General features: G+C 53.4%; 2 protein-coding genes across 8 annotated transcripts; both read left to right on the top strand.

Moving 5' to 3' along the window:
• Nucleotides 1-1580: 1580 nt before the first annotated feature.
• On the top strand, nucleotides 1581-13117 carry SECTM1 (secreted and transmembrane 1). 7 transcript variants are annotated; one of them, XM_055575445.1, is made up of 6 exons: nucleotides 1581-1742; nucleotides 9951-10104; nucleotides 10292-10606; nucleotides 11178-11210; nucleotides 11441-11622; nucleotides 12227-13117. In XM_055575445.1, the coding sequence occupies exons 2-6, from the start codon at nucleotides 10017-10019 to the stop codon at nucleotides 12314-12316; spliced, it is 708 nt and encodes a 235-aa protein (XP_055431420.1). In that variant the 5' UTR covers nucleotides 1581-1742; nucleotides 9951-10016; the 3' UTR covers nucleotides 12317-13117. The 7 variants fall into 7 exon arrangements, with proteins under 7 accessions (XP_055431420.1, XP_055431419.1, XP_055431424.1 ...); XM_055575444.1 differs by having other exon boundaries at nucleotides 11175-11210; XM_055575448.1 differs by having other exon boundaries at nucleotides 1582-1742; nucleotides 11175-11210; nucleotides 11995-13117.
• A 3311-nt stretch (nucleotides 13118-16428) lies between these two features.
• Nucleotides 16429-19610, top strand: CD7 (CD7 molecule). Its single transcript, XM_055579842.1, has 4 exons — nucleotides 16429-16486; nucleotides 17523-17837; nucleotides 18093-18226; nucleotides 19234-19610. The coding sequence occupies exons 1-4, from the start codon at nucleotides 16435-16437 to the stop codon at nucleotides 19339-19341; spliced, it is 609 nt and encodes a 202-aa protein (XP_055435817.1). The 5' UTR covers nucleotides 16429-16434; the 3' UTR covers nucleotides 19342-19610.
• The last annotated feature ends 358 nt before the right edge of the window (nucleotides 19611-19968 follow it).

The raw sequence follows: 19968 nt of genomic DNA, 5'->3' as shown, positions 1-19968 counted from the left end.
AAATACCTCTTTGCCCTTTACTCCGCTCTACACCCTGCCAGCAGGTCACTTTAGGTTTTAGTGGAAGGGGACAGTCCACATGGCGCTCAGTTGGCACTGCGGACCTCTGGGCTTCCTCACCCCACCTCCAAACCACTGATAACTGTGGGGTCTCCCTTCTCCATACACCTTCGAGGCTTCTGCTCCCCCGTGGAAGGACCTTCAGACGCACTGCTCCCACCCCACTCCTGCCTTCCAGGGGGCTTTATTGGAAGTGCAGGTCTGATGAGGAACGTCCTGCAATGAACAGAAACAAACTCTTTCTCCTGCCCCCAACCCCTGCCACGGCATCCCTGCTGGGTCTCTCTCCCAGCCTCTCTCCTCGGGGGTGCGGGGACAGAGCCAGGCCCAGGCCTGCGCGTGCCCCTTTGTCTCAGGTCACCCTTGGCTCATGACTCTGCCGCCCCAGGTGTGAGCTCCCAGGACACATGCTGCCCGCAGCTGAGGCTGCACCTGCCCTCTGCCACAGGGAAGATGGAGCTGGGAGGGTGTACGCAGGCAGGCTAGGCAGCGGGATGACGTCAGCAGCCTTCCTCCGGGCGGGTCTGCAAGAAATCTGGGCGCTGCTGGCGAGAGCCCGGAAGCTAGCGAGGCTGGACATGGACCAAGGACTCCGGGTTCAAGTCAACAGCAGCCGCTTGCCTCCAGCAATTTGAAAAAAACGGAGCCTGGAGTCGAGCAAAGGACAAAGAGTCGAAACACCTCTGTCCTTCCCCGCCCTTGTGACTCTCACACATTGCCCTTATTCCCCACTTTCAGAGTCTCAAAGAGAGACATCTATCTTAGAGATTTTTATAAGCACGGAAACCATTTCTACATGAGAGACGTACACACCCCTGCAAGGAAACTCCTGGCTTCCAGCACTTCTCTGAGGTCAGCACCTATTGGACTCCACACTCTGGGAATGAGGGCACTCAGGTATGCCCCAGGGACACCTGTTTTGGCCACAGAGTGTCTCTATACCCAGCCTGCTAGGACCCTCCGTGGGGAGGGAGCCGGGAAGAGGGGCTCCTTCTGCTCAAGGGCTAATGAAGGACAATTTATAGTTTAAACTCTTTACCACTTGCTTCTATTCACTCTTGCTCTTTATCCCTGCCTGTGTCCCCAGCATGACTTCTATCTAGGTCGACCCAACTTGCATTTCTGAAAGCTGGAATCAGGCTCTGAGGATTCTCAATGGGCAGGGCTCTGCCCAGTGTCTGTGTGTGGGGGTGATGCACACAGCAGGGGACTAGCAGGTCCCCAGATCCACGCAGTGGGGTGAACACACCCAGCTCCCCAAAGGAGGATCTGTTCAGACGGAGCTTGAAAGTGGAGAACTCCAGGAACTTCGTCTTCTGGAAAACTGCCACCTACCGTTTTCTTTAGAATGATCATCTAATGCCCTGCGTTTAATAAAAATATAATAAGAAATTCACTATCAAGAAACTCTTTTTCCCTGAACTCAGGGCAGTTCCTGAAACTCGAGTGACTTCCCATAACTTGATGTTTCCTTCCTGAATGTTGGACCTGGGTGTCAGACCTCACGTGCATGGATTCTGAATCCTCCTTCCCGCCTCCTCCTTGCTTGGCTCCGCCCTGGAATCTTTCGGGTTTAGTCCAGCCGCGCAAACCAGCGCACGGACAGGCTGAAGCTGCGGACCGGCTGGGCAGGCAGAGTGCAGAAGACGCAGGCGTGGAGGAGGCGGGGTACCCGGGCGCAGGTGAGAGCTTGAGGGGCGGTTGCCGGGGCTCCTGGTGTCGGACCAGTCAGCGCACTCAAATGGGGGCTGGGTTGATGGAGATGGGGCGCTGAGCTCTCAGGCTCTGCGCTGTGCGCCTCCGCTGAGGGAGTGAAAAAGACAAAGACTTCGCAGTCCTGGTGGGGAACTGCGTCTCTGCAGGGCGGCCCCAGGCTTGGCTCTGCCCGTCTGTGGAAGGACAGAGAGTTGACATCTCGAGCTCCTAGACGTCCACCCATCCGCACAGAGCCCCTGCTGCCCGAGACCACATCTGGGACGAAACACTTTCACATCCAAGCCAACACTGGGGCTCTCATACTTGCCCACACGCTCACTTTCATGCACATACACACTTGTGTGCACTCACAAGGGGCACACATGCACACTCAGCTCATTCACTCACAAACACTCATTAAAACAGAACGAAACCTCTGAGACTTCCCCTAAGGTCGGGGGAGAGGGGCACTCCACTGCCTCTTTCTACGCTCTCCTTTCATTTTTGGTTAAGCTGCAGCAGCAATCTCTAAATTCAATTCACCACCCACTACTGGTGAATGATCTGCCATTTGAAAACCACTTTCCACTCCCAGTGCCTGAGAAGCCAGAGCCCCTGGGAGGCCCTCATCCCCTGGGACTAAATAATGAAGGTGGTGGGGAGGTACAGGCCACTCCCTCTCCCCTCCCCTCCCCCCCCCACCCCGCCGCCCCCCTGAGGGTGCAACCAGCAGGTGCAAGGAGGGGGAGGATTCTCAGAGGAAGTGCCTTGTGAAAGAGAGTGAGAAGTAGCTCAGCTGATGGGCTGGCCTGTACTGAGGCTGTGAGCCGGCAAGGGTTTACAGACTCAGCCCCCAGGCCTGGAGGAACTTATTACTGCCCAGTAGGGATCTCTCCTGGCCATAGCAGCAGGGACAGGACACAGCAAAGGCTCCCCGGACTGGGGCATCCCTTCCCTCTGAGCCAGGGTTGGGGCTCCGTTTCAGTGTCTCCTGAAGGTGGTTGGTCGCCTCCCTCCACACTGTTGGTGAAAGGCCTGCCTGGACAGCAGGGTGCTCACCCTCCCATGTAAATATCCAGGTACATACACGTTACCACTGAGCCTTTGTGTGGGAAACCTGGTCCAGCTTCTCCTGGTGCTGCAGGAATGGAGATCCCTGCTGACCGAGAACCCCTGTGCCCCTGGTCAGCTGATAAGCCTCAAGCCACATATCTGCTGCCTCAGTTTCCCCAAGGTCCTGTGGCAGGACAAAGTGCTGGCAACGGCATGCACTTTCCAAGGTGTTCCGCTGACTCCCAAATGTGATCAGGTCCCCAGTGACAGCACAAACCCCAGCTGTGTGCCCCGGCTTAATACGCGGAGATACCAGCAGCTGTGACAGTGATCTGAGAGAATGGTGAATTGTTGCCTCACTTTTCCCAACTCCAGAAACCTCAGGGCCCTCCAGGTCTTGCCCCATGCATGCAGTCTTCCTGTACCACCCCCGACCCTCTGCCTTCTCACCCCTCTCTTCCCCTGTTGTTCCCTGGCCTCTCTCTCTCCCATTTTCCTGTCCTTTGCAGCATCAGAGACAAGAGGAGGAACTCAGACAGAGGAGTGGAAATGCCAAACTTAAAAACCCATCTGAATTTCAGATAATGAATCACTTTGAAATGTAAATATGTGGCAAATATTGCATAAAATATACCTATATTTAAAAATAAGACAGCAGTGGAACCCCAGACTGATAAGGGCGGCAGAGGTGCCTGAGGACACGGGGAGCTCCTCCCATCCCCAGTCCAGCTCCTCTATCCCCAGTCCAGCTCTTTGCAGACAGCCCTTCTGCACTCTATAAGGTGGAAAAGTCTGTGTCTCCATTGTACAGATTTGGTTTAATTGAGACTGGTCGATGGTTTCCAGGATCTGCCCCAACCTGGAGTTCTTCCCAGCTCCTAGGCTGTATCGTCTGACGATGAGGAGCCAGGCCCATGGTGGTTGGAGTTTGGGAGCAGAGCCTGGAGGGAAGGGACCCTGGCATTTCCTTGTCCAGATTCTGGAACCCTCCAAGGGCTTTCCCGGTGAGGAAAACCTCAGGGAGCTCATGAAGTTGGACTAAGAGGCTCGTGTGTGTGAGGGCAGAGCCCCGCCATGGCCTGGGGAAGGCTCAGGGAAGACTGGAGGTTTGGGGGCAGCGGGAAGAGCGGCAGGGAGTCCCAGCCAGTGCCCGTCTGGGAGCCCACACCTTCAGCAACCTTGGACAACATGACAGAAGATGGCCAGGGCTCACCTGTGCACAGGCCATACTCCCTCAGGAGGACTCCAAGTGGTGGTAGAAAGTCTGTGACACTTTCTGCTTTCATAGTCTTCTGGTCCTTTCATTTTCTGTGAGAACATGCCTATAAATAGCACATCTAAATAAATAAATAAATAACACAAATTGGTATTTAAGGTGAAGCTAAAACAGATACTAATGTTTAAAAATGAGTCAATGTAAAATAATTTTTAAGACATAGGGGTATGTGAAAAGTGAAAGTGTTAGTTGCTCCGTCATGTCTGACTCTTTGTGACCCCATGGACTGTAGCCCACCAGGATCTTGGATCCATGGGATTCTCTAGGCAAGCTGCTGAAGTGGGTTGCCATGCCCTCCTCCAAGGGATCATTCCAACCCAGGGGTCAAACTCACGTCTCCCGCATTACAGGCAGATTCTTTACCATCTGAGCCACCAGAGGAGCCCACGAATACTGGAATGGGTAGCCTATCCCTTCTCCAGGGGATCTTCCCAACCCAGGAATCGAACCTGGGTCTCCTGCATTAAAGGCAAATTCTTTACCAGGTGAGCTACCAGGGAAGAACTAATTTTTAGGACATAGGGATATGTAGTGTTGTGAAAACCACAGAGATTAGGGTGGGGAGGCTGGCAGGGCAGGGAGGCTGGCAAGACAGGCTCTCTAGGGTGTTTCCCTGGAAGGTAGACAAAATATGAGATATTGAGAGCAAAGGGTGGTTTGGTGAGCCTGAAGTAGGCTCATGGGACCCCACACACCTTTCCCAGGGGGCCATGCCCTCTCTGCTGGAAGACACCATCCGCCCTCCCACCCGACCTCTGGACTTCAGCCTGCTTCGTCCCTTTTGCTTTCCTTTTACTTGTCAACACACACGCTCCCTCCCAGAGTCCAGTCGGGTAGGTCAGCGTGTGTTACAAAAACACCGTTTTGCTGAGGTCACCCCCTCTCCATGTCACCCGGTCCAGGTGCAGACCAAGGTTGACCTTTGACTCATTCAGCTCTGCCGGGCCCCTGCCCAGAGCTCATTGGAGGGGACTGACCACACCCTTCATGTGGCATCGGCCCTGCAGGAAATTCTGAGCAGGTCTGCAGGGATTGAGCACCTATTGTAGGCAAAGCATGTGGGCAGCCCTAGGGGCCCTCCCCCCAGCACTGTGTGTGTGTATGTGTGTATGTCTCTGTCTGTGTGTGTGTGTCTGTGTATGAGTGTGTCTGTGTGTGTGTGTCTGTGTGTGTGTTTCTGTGTGTGTGTCTCTGTGTGTGTGTCTGTGTGTGTGGGTCTGTGTGTGTGTCTGTGTGTGTGTGTGTTAGTGTGTGTGTCTGTGTGTGTCTGTGTGCGTGTGTTTGTGTGTCTGTGTGTGTGTGTGTGTCTGTGTGTCTGTGTGTGTGCATGTGTCTGTGTGTATGTGTGTGTGTGTGTGTGTGTGCGCTGTGTGCAGTGACAGGGTGTTCTCCCAGGGAGTGGTAGTAGGATCCTGGAAGCTTCTGAAGAGGGGGTGGCTTTGCCAGGCTAGCTTGTCCTGGCTCCACATGGAGTGAGACCCTGCGTGGTTCAGGACTGTGAATGAACCCACTCATTCGTTTACTTTCAATCAACGTCCTGGTGGCTCAGAGAATCTGCCTCCAAGGCGGGAGACTCAGGTTCCATCTCTGGGTTGGGAAAATCCCCTGGAGAAGGGAAGGGCAACCTACTCCAGTATTCTTGCCTGGAAAATCCCATGGACAGAGGACCCTGGCGGACTACAGTCCATGGGGTCACAAACAGTCAAACAGGACTGAGTGATTTTCACTTTCACTTTTCACTCAGCATCCCAGAAAGTGCACTAGGAACTTGAAACACGACTCCTAAATTTATGGAAAGGATGAAAGCTGGACAATGGTCAGGAAAACGTGATGAGGAAAGGTTTTGAGGGGGCGAGTTTCCTTCTGGAAACTATAGACTGTCTCCCTCCGAGAGAGAACACACCTGCCCTTCCCACTAAGTCTCCTGGTCTCACTGGGCATTCGGTGATGATGCCAGGTCACCAGCAGGAGGCTCCCCCTCTCACACATGAGGGATCACTGCTCTCAGAGCACAGGCTTAGGTGGCATTCTTCCTTTGGGTCCCTGGGGGGTTAGCCTTCCATGTGACCCTGAGGACACCTGCGTGCTCCAGCCTTGGGGCCAGTGGGCAGGCCTCCCTGGGAACGTATTTTCAGGCTGGGGAGACTTGGTCTGCCTCCCCATCGATAGGACACACAGGCCCACCTTCGATGGGGAGCAGTGGGGCAAAGGCTGTTCTGAGGTCAGTGGAAGAAGCAGAGTGGCTGGGATCCGAGGAGAGACCTTGAGGAGACTGGAAACGCTGGGGGTCCTGCCCAAGACTTCCTCCAGGATGGGTCAGTGGCCAGAGATGAGCACACAAGATCAATCTCCTGCCTGCTGAGGCAGGCTCAGGGGAGGACATCCCTGGGAGAGGGTCTCCCTTCAGGCAGCCCCGAGGGCTCTGGCTAGGAGGCCAGGAGTCACTGTCGACCACCAGCAAGGATGCCTTTGGGCCCTATGGGTCACTGGGCACCATTCTGTGTATGAGAACCTTCCAATTTAAGAAAAATTATTTTATAAAAAATACTCAGGAAACGAATTGAGCAGATCTTATCTGAGGAGCCAGGAAAAGCCCCAGCACAGGAAGTTGCAACACCTCTTTCAAGAACATTCCATCACATGAGGTTCTCAGCAGCAAGTAATAGTGAGGAGCTATTTATGCCCCATCCTGGCAATTGCTGAAAGGCAGATACTGGGTTGTGTCTACATGTGAAATCTCAGCCTCTCTTGCATTATGCTGAGCAGGTTGGGGCAGGATCAGGGCAGCTGTCTCTCTTCACTCAATCACCAAATTCTTGGTTCCAAAAAAAAAATGATTAAAACTGTGTTAATGTTCTTGTGAAAAACGAATGCCCAAGGAAAGATAAACAGCCATAGAGAGAACCTGCCTTCCCGGGGTGAAAACGCATGATGGACAGCATAGTGGCCTGTATCCTGCAGCTGGCAGGGCCTGAATGGCCCCACGTGGTGGGGGCGCCTTGGCCAGGGCGACAGGGTGCTTCACTCTTCAGTGCCTCAGGCACCACTTGTCCTCCTGGAAAGGAGCAACATTAGACCTGTGACATGCCGCTTGCAAACAGACCTTGAGGAATATTCAAGATTTGAGCATAAAAATAGACAAAATTTGACCATGATGGATATTCCACCATCTGGAAAGCCTTTTAAAAAGGATTCTCTACACAAACAAACAAAAACTACTTTAAAACAAAACCCTGAAGCTTTGAAGGAAAAGACAGACAGGACAACATAAACATGTGGAGTCCCTATTCCAAAGACGATCTGGGGAGAAATGATGATGGAAACATACCTCTCCTGGAAGGCAGTTTGTTTCTTTAAGGGGTGAAAGTCTTATAAACCTGTAAGAAGAAGACAGACACTCCCAGGAGGAGGAGCAAAGGGCTTGCAAAGGCAGTGACAATGTGGAAATCTGAAGGGTGCAGCCCTCCACAGCACCAGGTGTCACCAGGAAGAGGCGGAGCTAGAAGCCCAGGGGACAGGGCAGCTCAGGAGCTAAGACAAAGGGAATCCTTGCAGCCACTGAAGTCAAGCTTTCAGGATCAGGGAGGCAGACCTCACCAGCAGCACACTACAAAGTGAGAACCAGACACAGAGAAATAAACAGAACATGACCCCAGAACACTCCCTCCAGTGTCTGTGGTTTGTGCCTAATTATTCCAGTGAGGGGAAAGTTGAGGTCTGGGCAAAGAGGGAGGGGCCAGTGTGAGTGTCCTGAGGCAGCCGTGACCGAGGACCACAAAAAAAGGGATCAAAAGAAGCAAAGTTTGCCCTCCTCCAGTTTGGAGCCGGAAGTCCAAAATCAAGCTGTCAGCATGGCTGCGGGGAAGTATCCTTCATTGTCTCTTCCAGCTTCTGGAAGCTCTGGCGTCCCTTGGCTTGTGGCCACATCCCTCCAGTCTGTGCCTCTGTCAGCTCCTGGCCTCTCCCTTGTCTGTTTCTGACAAATTTCTCTCTTCTTACAAGAAAGCCAGTCATATTAGATTGGGACCCATGCTGCCCTGATACGACTTCCTCTTTATTTATGGCTGCAAAGGCTCTATTTCCAAGTAAGGTCACCTTCACAGATTCTGGGTGGACATGTGTTTTGGGGCCACCTTTCACCCTTCCCTAATGGATCAGTGGTAAAGAAACTGCCTGCCAACGCGGGAAAGGCAAGTTTGATCCCAGAGTCGGGAAGATCCCCTAGAGACGGAAATGGCAACCCACTCCAATATTCTTGCAAGGGAAATCCCATGGACAGAAGAGCCTGGTGGGCTCCAGAACATGGGGTTGCAAAGAGTCAGACACGGCTTAGCAACTAAAGAGCAGCATTCACCCTTGTACATACAGTACAGAGTGCGAGAAGAGAAAGACAGTAGTGGGCTGTCTAACCTGATTCCACGTATGTAAAATCACATACATCTGTGTGCACAGAACACGTGTCTCTCAGGTGACGTCTTTCTTCCTCAAGTACAAATGTTGTACTTATGTGAGAAAAGAAGGCTGTCCATCTTACGGTAAATTAGGAAGAGAAGCAAGTTTAGAAAATCAAGGGAAGCCAGAGACAGCAGCACCGGTCACAGGGGTCTGGGGGCTGAGACTGTCCCTCGCCATGTCATTCTCCTTGTTTGACCCAGAGTCTCCTGGAGTCAGGACTGGGGCTGGTCACCAATGGCCCTCAGCTCCTGGAAGGGATTACATCCACACTTTCCTTTGCTCCTGGCCCTTCTACCCAGTACCCCGCAAAGTGGAAAAGGAAAATCAGAGACACTGAATTCAAAACCAAAGAGTACCAAGTCCATGGCATTCTGGAAAAGGCAAAACTCCTGCAATGGTAAAAAGATCAATGGTTATCAGGAGTTGGGGGAAGGATGGATGAATGGATGGAAAACAGAGGATTTTTCCGGCAGTGAAGCTACTTTTTGTTGTTGTTCAGTCACTAAGTCACATCCCATTCTTTGTAACTCCATGGATTGTAACCCACCAGGCTCCTCTGTCCTCCTCTATCTCCTGAGTTTGCTCAAATTCATGTCCATAGAGTTGGTGATACTATCTAACCATCTCATCCTCTGTGTAGTACCTAATGGTAGCTACATGTCATTATGAAAAGTGAAAGTGTTAGTCACTCAGTCATGTCTGAGTCTGTCCATGGAATTCCCCAGGAAAGGCTACTGGAGTTGGTTGCCATTTTCTACTCCAGAGGATCTCCCTGACCCAGGGATTGAACCCTCATCTCTTGTGTCTCCTGCATCGGCAGGCAGATTCTTTACCACTGTGCCATCTGGGAAGCCCAAATGTCAGTTTTACTGGATGCCAAAGCCTGAGATGATCATTTGTTTCAGAGGAAGTGAAAGTTCAGCTTTCCGGACTGTAACTCACGAGTTCCACAGGAAGACTCTTTTTGTTGATAAAAGCACATCTGGAGAGTGGACCAAATGTCTGCAAATGCCAATCCTCAGAATGCAAGAGTGGAAGAGGGGCAGGGAGCATCCAAGGTGGTCTTAGGCTGGTGTCAGGGTCAAGTGGCCACACGAGATGCTGTGTGTCACGACCGTCTCCACAGGACACATGGCTCAGGGAGTTTGCATGTTTTATATAAAATTCAAGATAACCCCAGCAATATAAATGCACTTGTGTCCCAGGGACTTGTTTCCTGTCTCATCTGTTTCTCATCTGTCTGACAGTGGTCCCACTGCAGACATTATAAAGGTGTCGAGAAGGGTCATGACACAGTTGGGTCAGGGAGGAGCTTGGGGACCCTCGCCCACCCTGGCCAGGGTGCAGCCCCTTTCACTGGCTTCCCAAGGAGCCTAAGGGAACTCTGAATCATCAGCTTTCCTTCCTCCAGGGAGTGTCCCCAAAACCAGTAAGGAGGACGAGGGACCCCTTAAAACTCATCCACATCCTGCTGGCCATGCTGACGTCAGCATCCACTCTCCTCGCTCCCAGGATATTCTGGGTCCTCTTGTTGTTGGCCGCCTTCAGGAGTGCTCAGAGTGGAAGTAAGTCTCATGGTCCCAACTCTGCCAGGGGGACCCCAGCAGGGGCAAGATGGGTGTGGGAGGAGAGACCTAGATCAGGCCAGGAGGGGCCCAGGCTCCAGGTCGTGCCAGTGACCCCAGGAAGGACAGCCAGTGGATGTCCTGAGGTCTAGCCATGACCCACAGGTGTGACTTTCCCCGCACACAGCCTGGGACAACCCCAACTGCACCAAGGGCGTGGTTTCTGTGTTGAGGGGCAAGCCAGCCACGATGAGCTGCAGCATCTCCAATGCCTTCTCCCACATCAACATCTCCCTGAAAGCGAACCACACAGCACCCTGGAAGCTCATCTGCAGTGTAAAGCCCCCAGGAGACTTCTGCCAGGATGGATGGGAGCTGTGGATTTGGGAGGGCGAGGCCCATCTGGTGACTGAAGAAGCCCAGGACACCCAGGCGGGGCAGTACAAGTGGAGTCTGCAGGGGCGCCAGAGAAATGTCGAAACCACCACCCTGAACGTCTCAGGTCAGCGGAGCGGGGAGCGGGGGTTTGACCCCAACAGCTGTTCTGTTTGGCTGGGGGCGGGGGAGCAACTGGGGAGGAGTGATTCCAGCCCACCTGAGGTGCCCAGAACCACGGAGATGAGGCCTGAAGAGGACGTCCACCCTGCCCCACCCACGCCACAGCTGTGCCCTCTCTGAGCTTCTCAGGGCAGCCCCGGCACGTGTGCCTGCTCATTGTCCCCATGTGCTCAGGGAGCTGGCACCTCCCTCCCTAAACACCGCCTATCCCCCCACACCCACCCCTTGCTTTGCTGCAAACTCCCCAAGTCACCGTCGCTCCCTCCCCCCGCTTCGCGTGTTCATACGCAGTCAGTCACCTTGAGCGCTGGGGACAGGAAGCAGGGGTCCAGCTTTGCCCCGGACCAGGAACAGTGGGAGGGGCTGAGAAGGCACCCCTCAGCCTAGCCAGGCCCTGGGCGGGGGACCCAGTGAGGCCTTTATGAACTCCTGTATCCAGGGCTCATCTGACACCTGGGGCGGAGGGGCTGCTTCAGGGCAGGCCCCCACCAACATGTCCTGTGTCTCTTTAGCAGACCTGCATTACCCGCCTCTCACACCTCCCACAGGTAGGTGTTCCTATCTTCATCCTGGGCTACAGGAAGGGAGCCCCCAGAAAGCCCCCTCAGGTCTTCCCTCTGCAGACACCTTCACCCTCTGTGCCTGGAGCCCTGCCCATCCCATGCACCCATTCCTCTGCCACTCTCCCACCCATGGGCTTCCCAACCACAGGCAATGTCCCCCTCGAGGGTGCCCCCAAGGTGGTGGGGGCTCCTGCACAATTGAACAAAGGAGGCAGGGCCTGGCCCCACCCCCACAGACCCGTGCATAACGCTGCGCAGTCTCCAGACTGATCCCGAGGACAAGAGCCAGATCCCGGTGATCCTCCCCATCCTCACCCTGGTCGTCCTCTCCATCCTGCTGATCTGCGCGCTGGCCTGGCGACGAAGGCGTGGTTACCCACTCTCCAGGCTCCAGCAGGTATGGGCCACTGTGCCTGGGCAGTGGGCTGGGGAGGGGATCTCGCGTGGGGTCATCTCAGACCTGGCATAAACACTCTGCCCCATGTCCATGTACCCACCAAGACTAGTGAGAGAGAGTGAGCAGTGCCCCTTCCCCGGAGGACCCCAGCCAGCAAATGCAGTCCCAGTCCCAGAACGCAGATGCCCCACCGCAGACAGGCCACTGATTCCACACCGTCCCTAGGACCCCCTGGAGGATGGCATGCAGGCTTCGTGCTCCTTCCAGGAGACCTAAGATGTGTGGACGGTGGATGTGTCTGCAGATGCACCTGCAGACAGAGTGGTGTCTGCACGTGGCTTTCATCTCCCTCCCTCCCTCCTCTCTCCCCAGGTAAGGAGGCTCTGAACCCGGAGTACCCAGTGCACCACACTATGCAGAGCGGAATTGCTGTGGGAAGACCAGGCCGAGGACTAGAAGCTTGGCAACATCCTGGCCTCTCCCTAACACACATGCCAAGGAGGGGTCCTTAGTAGGTCCTGGGGTCCAAAGTACAAAAATCTCAAGTTCCAAAGCACTTGACCTAACAGGACCCTCCCCCGTCCTCCACCCCACCCATGCCTAGGCTCCTCCTCTGGGCAGGAGTGCCACGCTGCGGTCACCTGGGAGATGCCCCAGTATGGGGTCCTCGGCCGATCATGTCTTTGGACCATGAATAAGACCCTCTTGGACCCTCTTTTCTTTGGACCATGAATAAGAACCAGTTTGAGGGACCCTCCAGGAAGCACCTGTGGAACCAAAATGAGGATATCAGTGGCCTGAAATGATGCATGAAGCCTCCTCCACCACCCCCAAAGGGTAGAGCAGCCGCTGTGGATGGGAGGCTGGACAGATGGCTGCTGGTGGAATCTGTGTCCAACCTCCCTGGTCTCCCTCAGACCTCTCTGTCACCTGCCCCACATGCTGCCCCTTCCTGTTCCCAAATGTATATCAAACAGTACCCCAAACTGTATATGTCAGATGTCTTTACAAAAAAAAATTTTATAACTCCTGTGAGTGTATCCATTGTTTTTTTTGGGGGGGGGTGGGTGGCGGTAGGTTTTTTTTTTTCTTCCTTTTCTCTTTTGTTCTCTTACGATTGGATGACTATCTTTAGTCCTGCGCTTGAATTGCTTTTTCTTTTGTGTGTGTATATCTATGATATTAATAGATTTTTGGTTTGCCGTAACCATGAGACTCTGATACAGCAGTCTACATACACGTGTATGATTGCTTTAAGTTGCTGATCTCTTCCTTTCCAATGCATTTCAAATATCCTGCATGCATCCTCTCCTCCTCTCATGATTACTGGTTTTGATATCATGTGTGTGTGTGTGGATGATTTCCTACTTTTACTGTATGTTTGCTTTTACCGGTGAGCCCTCCCATTTCATCCTTTTCTTGTTTCTCGTTGTGGCCTTTTCTTTTCAGCATAGAGAAGTTCCTTTAAAGATAGAGCTGCTGGGATGACCCAGAGGGATGGTATGGGGAGGGAGGTGGGAGGGGGGTTCAGGATGGAGAACACGTGTACACCCGTGGCAGATTCATGTTGATGTATGACAAAACCAATACAATATTGTAAAGTTATTAGCCTCCAATTAAAATAAATAAATAAATAAAAAGATAGAGCTGGTTTGGTGGTTCATTGAGTGTATTCTAACTCATGTTAGAGTAGAAAATAGTCTCTTGTGTGTGAAAACACTACATCTAAATTATGGCATTCTTTTGAATCTATAAACATTTTTTTAGAGACATGATGAAGTTGTACAAAAAAAAAAAGTTGATGTATTTAAGGGTTTGCTTTGCTGGATTTGTACTTAGTGCTCATTTCAACTAATATGGAAGAGTTCAAGAAAGTAAATTCAAGTTGCATAGGCTTAAATTAGATAGCCAGGCCTAGTTTTGGAGCAGTATTTGATTTTTATGCCAAAAGTATAGAACGTTACTGATTGCTAGTATTTTATGCTACAGAAACAGTCCTGTGGATGGACAGAGGAAGAGACCTCTTATTCAGGCAGTTGGAAAACACATATATTAGCATAATGGGCTACATAAAATTGGACTAGAAGGCACTTGCTGCATGCCTGTCTCTTCATGGCTGATGAAATAGGAGGACAGCCACAGAATCCCAAAACTTGAGACTTGGAGGACAACTGGGCTCTAAAAGTAAAACTGTAATAACTACTGAAAAGAGCTAAAAGAATCATATATAGTACAGAAAATTTTCTTCTAGGACTGTAAAAACTTAGCTTGAACTGTAACTTCTATTTTGTCTATGTATCTTAATCACATATATAGGCATCTCCTGCTTACTCTCAGTTATCTGTGAAAAATTAAAGTTTCTGTGTGAAAATGCAAAAAAAAAAAAAAAAGATACATATAAAGTGATAAAAGAAGGTTTTTCTAGAAGTACTACATTCAGCGCTTGGCAAAGCAAACATCCACATTGCTAATCTTCAAGATGAATACACTAAACCGACTAGCATATCATTGAATGAGCTGAGAAATACATCTTTAAGTGAAGAAAATAAAAATCTGAAAGAAGCTGCTGTGAGTCTTACAAGCTGAAAAGCCCAACGAGGGCTTCCCTGGTGGTCCAGTGGTTAAGAATTCGCCTTGCAACGCAGGGGACATGGGTTCGATCCCTGGTGAGGGAATTAAGATCCCAAGCGCTGTGGGGCAGCTAAGCCTACATGCCACAACTAGAGAGCCCATGAGACCCGACACAGCCAAATAAATAAGTATTAAAAAAACAAAGAAGTCCAGATACATGCAGAAGGCCAGATATCTGGGAGTGCTTACTCACCATGAAGAATCTCAGATTGGATCAATGCACGGTGCCTGGCGACTGTATTCTCACAGGAGGGTAACAATCCCAGAACAACTTCACTGGCACCCAGAGTCCAGGTCTAGAACTGACTGTATTTGCATCTCCCAGGTTAAAGAAAGGTTCATGCCAGAGATGCTGGGTTTGTTCCACCCCCTGGGCCAGGCCCCTCAGACACAGTGGGCACGGCACGTGGGACCGCCATGCTTTGGGGGCCGTGGAAATCTGTTCCATTTGGCCTAAAACAAACCAAAGGTGTTGATGCTATGAAAGTCATTCAAAGGTCATTTTAATATTGCTATTACGGTAGGATGGGCTCACTTTAAGTCATTCAGCCCCTGCACACCCAAGGCAGGAAACCTAGAAAGAAATACTGTGTCTGGGTCTTTGACTAATTTTAATTTTTGACTTGTTGCTTATCTGTACGTTCAAGGATTTCTCTAAAGGAAGTTTAGCTCTGAGTCCTTGCAGTGCCCTAGAGACCTTTCCCCCCAGGCCCCCCTTGCTCGTCCTCAGCCACACTGGCCCTCTTGCAGGCGCTCAGAAACCCCAGGCATTCTCTGGCCTTGGGGACCATACGTGTGCTGATGCCTCTGCTTGGAACCCTGTTCCCAGATGTGCCACCTGACCCTCTCTCACCTCCTCAGCCGTTTACTCCTGTGGCTCCTGAGGTTCGGCACCCCTCTCCCAACAGGTGCTGTGTGTCCTGCCGCAGGTCTGCTCGTCCTTCCCTGGAGTCGTCTCCAGTCCCCGGGGCTCTCGTTCGTCTCACCCTCTGCCCTTGGCACTGGCGCTGGCACACATGGGCGCCCAGGGAGTGCTGGTGATGAACAAAGGCAGGACAGGTTCGAATGGGGTGTGTTTGACAAGTCAGATGCTTTTATTGCTTCCTGGCAACAATTTTGCTAGGATCCTCTGGGCTTTTGGCAAGATTCTGCCCCTGAAATAGATACCCCCTCACGCAAGAAGTGTCTGTAGATAGGTGGACAGCCCCTGCTAGGGGCAGTCACCCAGCAAACCTAATCTGCCCCCACCCCAGACCCCACCCAGGACCCCAAACCATCAGCACAGAAGCGTCCAGTCAGAGGAGGGGGTCTCCAGGGAGGAAATCTCTTAGGGCTTTCTGGCCATGCGTGAGCCATGTGCACACACCCGGCACACACACATGTAGCTTTGGGCCAACACTGGAAACTTAGCCCTCTAGCCCAAGGCTGCCAGGACAGAGAAATGTCTTCCTCTTCCTGGTTGCCCAGAGTCTGTCTCCTCTTCAAGCACCTCTGAGCCCTCGGGGTCAGGGTCCAGGCATGGGTCTCCCTCTGCCCTGAGGGCTGCTCACCAGGACCCTGGTGCACCAACATACTGGATGTAGCCCAGCTGGGCGGTCTCCAGCCCTTGCACCCGCAGGAAAGAGAATTGTGAGCCACTCGGGCAGCCACAACCTGGGCACATGCCCCGGGCCTTTCCCCCAGGCTGCAGTGGTGACTGACTTGATACTCCAAGTTTCTGGACATAAATCAGGTCCCAGGAGAAAGTGAACCAGAAGACCAGGACATCTGGAAGCTGACCCCCATCCCCACCTGGGGACCCCCTTGTCTTTCTCCTGGTCCTGCCCCTGCCCATTCTTGCCCTCCTTTCTCCTCTCCCTGGTGTGCAACCGGGGCAGAGGGCAGGATCACGGATCTACATGTGAGTGCTCAGACTTAAGAGTTGGGGAGGAGCACTGCCCCTCCCAGCCTCGCCTACAGCACATCCCCTCGCTCATGGTACCACCTCCAGCAAGCCTTCCTGGAGGGCTCAACCGCCCGTCACTGTGTGCAGCCCCCCGCCTACCTCCTGCTCCATCTTGCTCCCACCGCGCCTGAACGTGGCACCTGGGAGCTGGTGGTGGCATTCAGTTGGGCGCTACAGACAGGAAGAACTGTGACAGCCCAGTGAGAGGGGCCCCTGCTCTTCCTCCTGCAGTGAGCATGGTTGGGCTCCTGGGGCTCCTGCTGTTCCCCTTGCTCCAGGCCACTGGAGGTAAGGCTTCCCGACTCTCCATTACCCCATCCCCCACCACACCCCCCCAGCAGGCTTAGCGCTTCCACTCAGCCGCGTTGCAGCCCTCCCCTCCCCACCTCAGACTGTCTTTCCGGGGAAGGGGGGTGATCTCTGGTAACTTTGAGGGAGACCTTCCCTTGGGGCCCTGGCAGTCCCTGCTGGGGGTCAGGTCCAGCCTTGGACACTTGGACCCAAAACCATGGGCGTTGAGATGTGGCTGATGTTTGGGTACAGAGTCTCTGTGGTTGAAACTCTTCTTTCTCTTTATCTGAATTTTCTCCTACAACCATCAAGGCTGTCTTTGTCTTGAGAAAACATCGTCCTTCTGCTTGCCTTTTGTGCAAAGTTCTGCAGTGAGAAAGAGCCCTTAGTTCCATAAAGTGGGATGGGGAATTGGCGGGCACAATTCTTGTGCCCCCTCCCCCCAAAAAAGAGCTGCAGAATTTAGTTTCTGGAAAAGTTGATGTTTGGATTATGTTTGCACCTGGAAGCTGGCCCTGCTGGGCCCCACTGGGCAGATGAGGGAAATTTTGGGGTGTCTCAGGGACAAGCCAGATGTGCCCACCTCATGGAGCCACTGGCTTCAAGTGCCTGGAAATGGTGGGGAAACTGAGGCAGTTAGTGTTAAAAGAAACAGGGAGAGAAGACAGTGCCCCTGGCTCTTGCGGGAACTGCCATTTAAGAGGGGGAGAAGCTGTAGAACCGGGAAGAGTGGTTGGAGGTCTGAGTGCTTTGGAAGGAAGAGGCCCCACCTCCGACTTCCCCTGACCCTCGGGGTGGGGAGAGGTCACAGGTGGCCTGGCCCTCTGGGATCCCCCTGGAACTTGAGGACAGCCCAGGGTGCTGGCATCATGTGTCGCTTGCTCCAAGGCTTCCAAAAGTTGCTTCATCCTTGGTGACATGTCAACAGTGGACTGTCCCTGGGCACCACTGCCCTGTCACCATCCCCTGCACAGAGATGGGTCCCTGCCCTTCTGGCCAGGCCAGTGGTGATGGTGGCAGGTCCTCCTTGCAGAGGTGTGGCAGTCCCCCCGCAAAACGATCGCTTTAGAGGGGGACTCCGTCAACATCACCTGCTCCACCCTGGGGACACTGCATGGCATCTACCTGAAAAAAACGTGGCCGAGCAACAGAGATGTGATTTACTATGAAGATGGGTTGGAGCCCACCGTGGACCCGTGGTTCCAGGGCCGCATTGCCTACTCAGGGCTGCAAAGCAACCTGACCATCAGCTTGTACCACCTGCAGTTGGCCGACAGCGGTGGCTACACCTGCGTGGCCATCGTGGATGATAAGATCTCTGGTCCCGGCACCTTGGTCATGGTGACAGGTAGGGAGTATGCCAGTCCTGGGACCTCTCCACCTGCCACTCGCCAGCCTGGGCTCCATCTGCCCCTGTCTGGGAACCTTCCCTCTAAGTTTGCTTGAGTTACTCCTTCCAACATGAGCCCAACTCCTCTAGGAAGCCTCCTGGATTCCCCCCCACCCCCCATACACACTCCAAAGCCCCACCCTGCCCTGAACCACAGAGGTTCCCAGGGACTCCCTCACCTGCCGAATGCCTCTCTCCGTTCCTTCTTCCCAGACCAACTGCCCCAGGCAGCGAACACGTGCCAGGAGTCTTGGCCAATACACTTTGCCCTCCCCACGGCCCTGGCTGTGGGCTTCTTCCTCATCGGGCTGGGACTGGGAGCAGTGTGTGTGCTGAAAAGAACACAGGTCAGTATGGACCCTTGGGTGTCACCAGTGTCCCTAGAAGCCCACTCCTCTCAGAGAGCATGACGGGAAGGAGAGTGGGTAAGCCTCGGGGATCTGGCCACATGGGAAACCCCAGCACCCACTCACTCCTTCTGTCAGGGGCCCTGGGAGCTTAGAGGGTTTGGATGGTGAGGCCCAAGATGAGAGGAAGCCCAAGAACTGGAACCACCTGCAGGGATGATCATGGTGCCAGGAACACAGGTCCTGGTCAGCTATTTAAGGGGGATTAGCAAGGTTCAGGGTGGCTCAGAGGGTAAAGAATCTGCCTGCAGTGCAGCAGACCCGAGTTTGAGCCCTGGATCAGGAAGATCCCCCAGAGAAGGGAATGGCTACTCACTCCAGTATTCTTGCCTGGAGAATCCACATGAACAGTGGAGCCTGGTGGGCTATAGCCCCTGTGGTTGCAAAGAGGTGGACACGACTGAGTGACTAATACTTTTCACAGAGGGTTCCAGAGAGATCCTTTCAGAGAACATGGGCATGCTGCATGTGACTGTGAAAGTGTGCACGCATGTACATATGTGTGCATGCGTGCATGAGTGAGGCCTGTGAGCATGTGAAAACCACGTGCAATCGTGTGCTGGAGGTGGGAGAGGAGGGGCCAACAGAAACGGGGGCCAGGAGGTGGTCAACTCACCCCTGGTCCTTCAGCTTTCACCCCCACATTCGCCCAGCACCTCCAGCTCTGCATCTCCAGAGAGCCAGGCCCCCTTCCCTGTCCAGGGCCAGGGTGCAAGGTCAATTCCACCTTCCACCTCCCCACCGCTGCCCCCGGGGCCCTGCCTCTGCCCACCTCACACAGGCCTGGGCAGCGCTGGAGAACCGAGGGGCTGGCTGAGGACCCTCCTGTAACGGCTTCATGCAGGCCCCCAAATCTATTATAAAAACTTCCTGAGGGGAAATGCCATGAAGACAGAGGGTGCTCCTGAGTGAGCTGCCCCAGTGGGAGACAGCAGGCTTTCTTTCAGATCCAGAAACTCTGCTGTGCGAAGGATAAGAGCCCAGTGTTCGTGATCTATGAGGACATGTCCCACAGCCGCTGTAACACCATGTCCATCCCCAACCAGTACCAGTGAGCCCGGCAGGACCCCAGGCCTCCCTCTGTCCAGCAGAGCTCTGGGCCGACCATCCACCCAGAACGAACACACAGGCAGCTCCCCACAGCAATCAGGCTCCCACAGCCTCCTCCAGGAAGCCCTCCTTGCCTGCCTCCCACCCTTCTGGCTGCTCCTGGCACCTTGGAACCACTGGGAAGGAAACTTCTCTGTCCCACGGCTACCCTGGCCTTTGCATGGCAAAAGAGACTGCTCTGAAGGATGGACTTGCCTTGGGGCAGTGGTCAACTGGGGGGCTGGGAGCTGAACTCTGACCCCAGTCAAGCCTTGCCAGAAATAAAGGACTTCTCTTCTCCCCTTTCCAACTCCAGTGTCTATTTCTCAGCCAGTTCAGAGTCGAGGCAGGGAGGTTTGCCTGACACCTTTTCTGGCATCGCTGAGGATTTCTGCAGCCTAAAGGATTCTGTGTGAGATTTTCAGGAAGGAGGGAGGGGCCAGGGGACACAAACTCACTCCAGTTCCTGTTATGGCTGAGAAGGTGCAAATCAACCGGAGCCCTCCCAGCCTCGCTGGTCTCCACCACAGGGTGAGTTGTGGACGGAGGAAGGGGAGCAGTGATCTGAGAGTCTTAACAGAGCTGCTGGGCTC

Source organism: Bubalus kerabau, chromosome 4 (assembly GCF_029407905.1).
Source record: "Bubalus kerabau isolate K-KA32 ecotype Philippines breed swamp buffalo chromosome 4, PCC_UOA_SB_1v2, whole genome shotgun sequence".
NCBI classification, from domain to species: domain Eukaryota; kingdom Metazoa; phylum Chordata; class Mammalia; order Artiodactyla; family Bovidae; genus Bubalus; species Bubalus kerabau.
The sequence above is the reverse complement of the archived record's forward strand: the minus strand, read 5'-3'. Positions and strand labels throughout refer to the sequence as shown.

Coding starts and splice junctions, on each gene's coding strand:
- CD7 (XM_055579842.1), top strand. CDS start 16,435: ATGGTTGGGCTCCTGGGGCTCCTGCTGTTCCCCTTGCTCCAGGCCACT. Junction 17,838..18,092: donor CACCTTGGTCATGGTGACAG/GTAGGGAGTATG, acceptor CCTTCTTCCCAG/ACCAACTGCCCCAGGCAGCG. Junction 18,227..19,233: donor GTGTGCTGAAAAGAACACAG/GTCAGTATGGAC, acceptor GCTTTCTTTCAG/ATCCAGAAACTCTGCTGTGC.
- SECTM1 (XM_055575444.1), top strand. CDS start 10,017: ATGCTGACGTCAGCATCCACTCTCCTCGCTCCCAGGATATTCTGGGTC. Junction 10,105..10,291: donor CAGGAGTGCTCAGAGTGGAA/GTAAGTCTCATG, acceptor CCCCGCACACAG/CCTGGGACAACCCCAACTGC. Junction 10,607..11,174: donor CACCACCCTGAACGTCTCAG/GTCAGCGGAGCG, acceptor GTGTCTCTTTAG/CAGACCTGCATTACCCGCCT.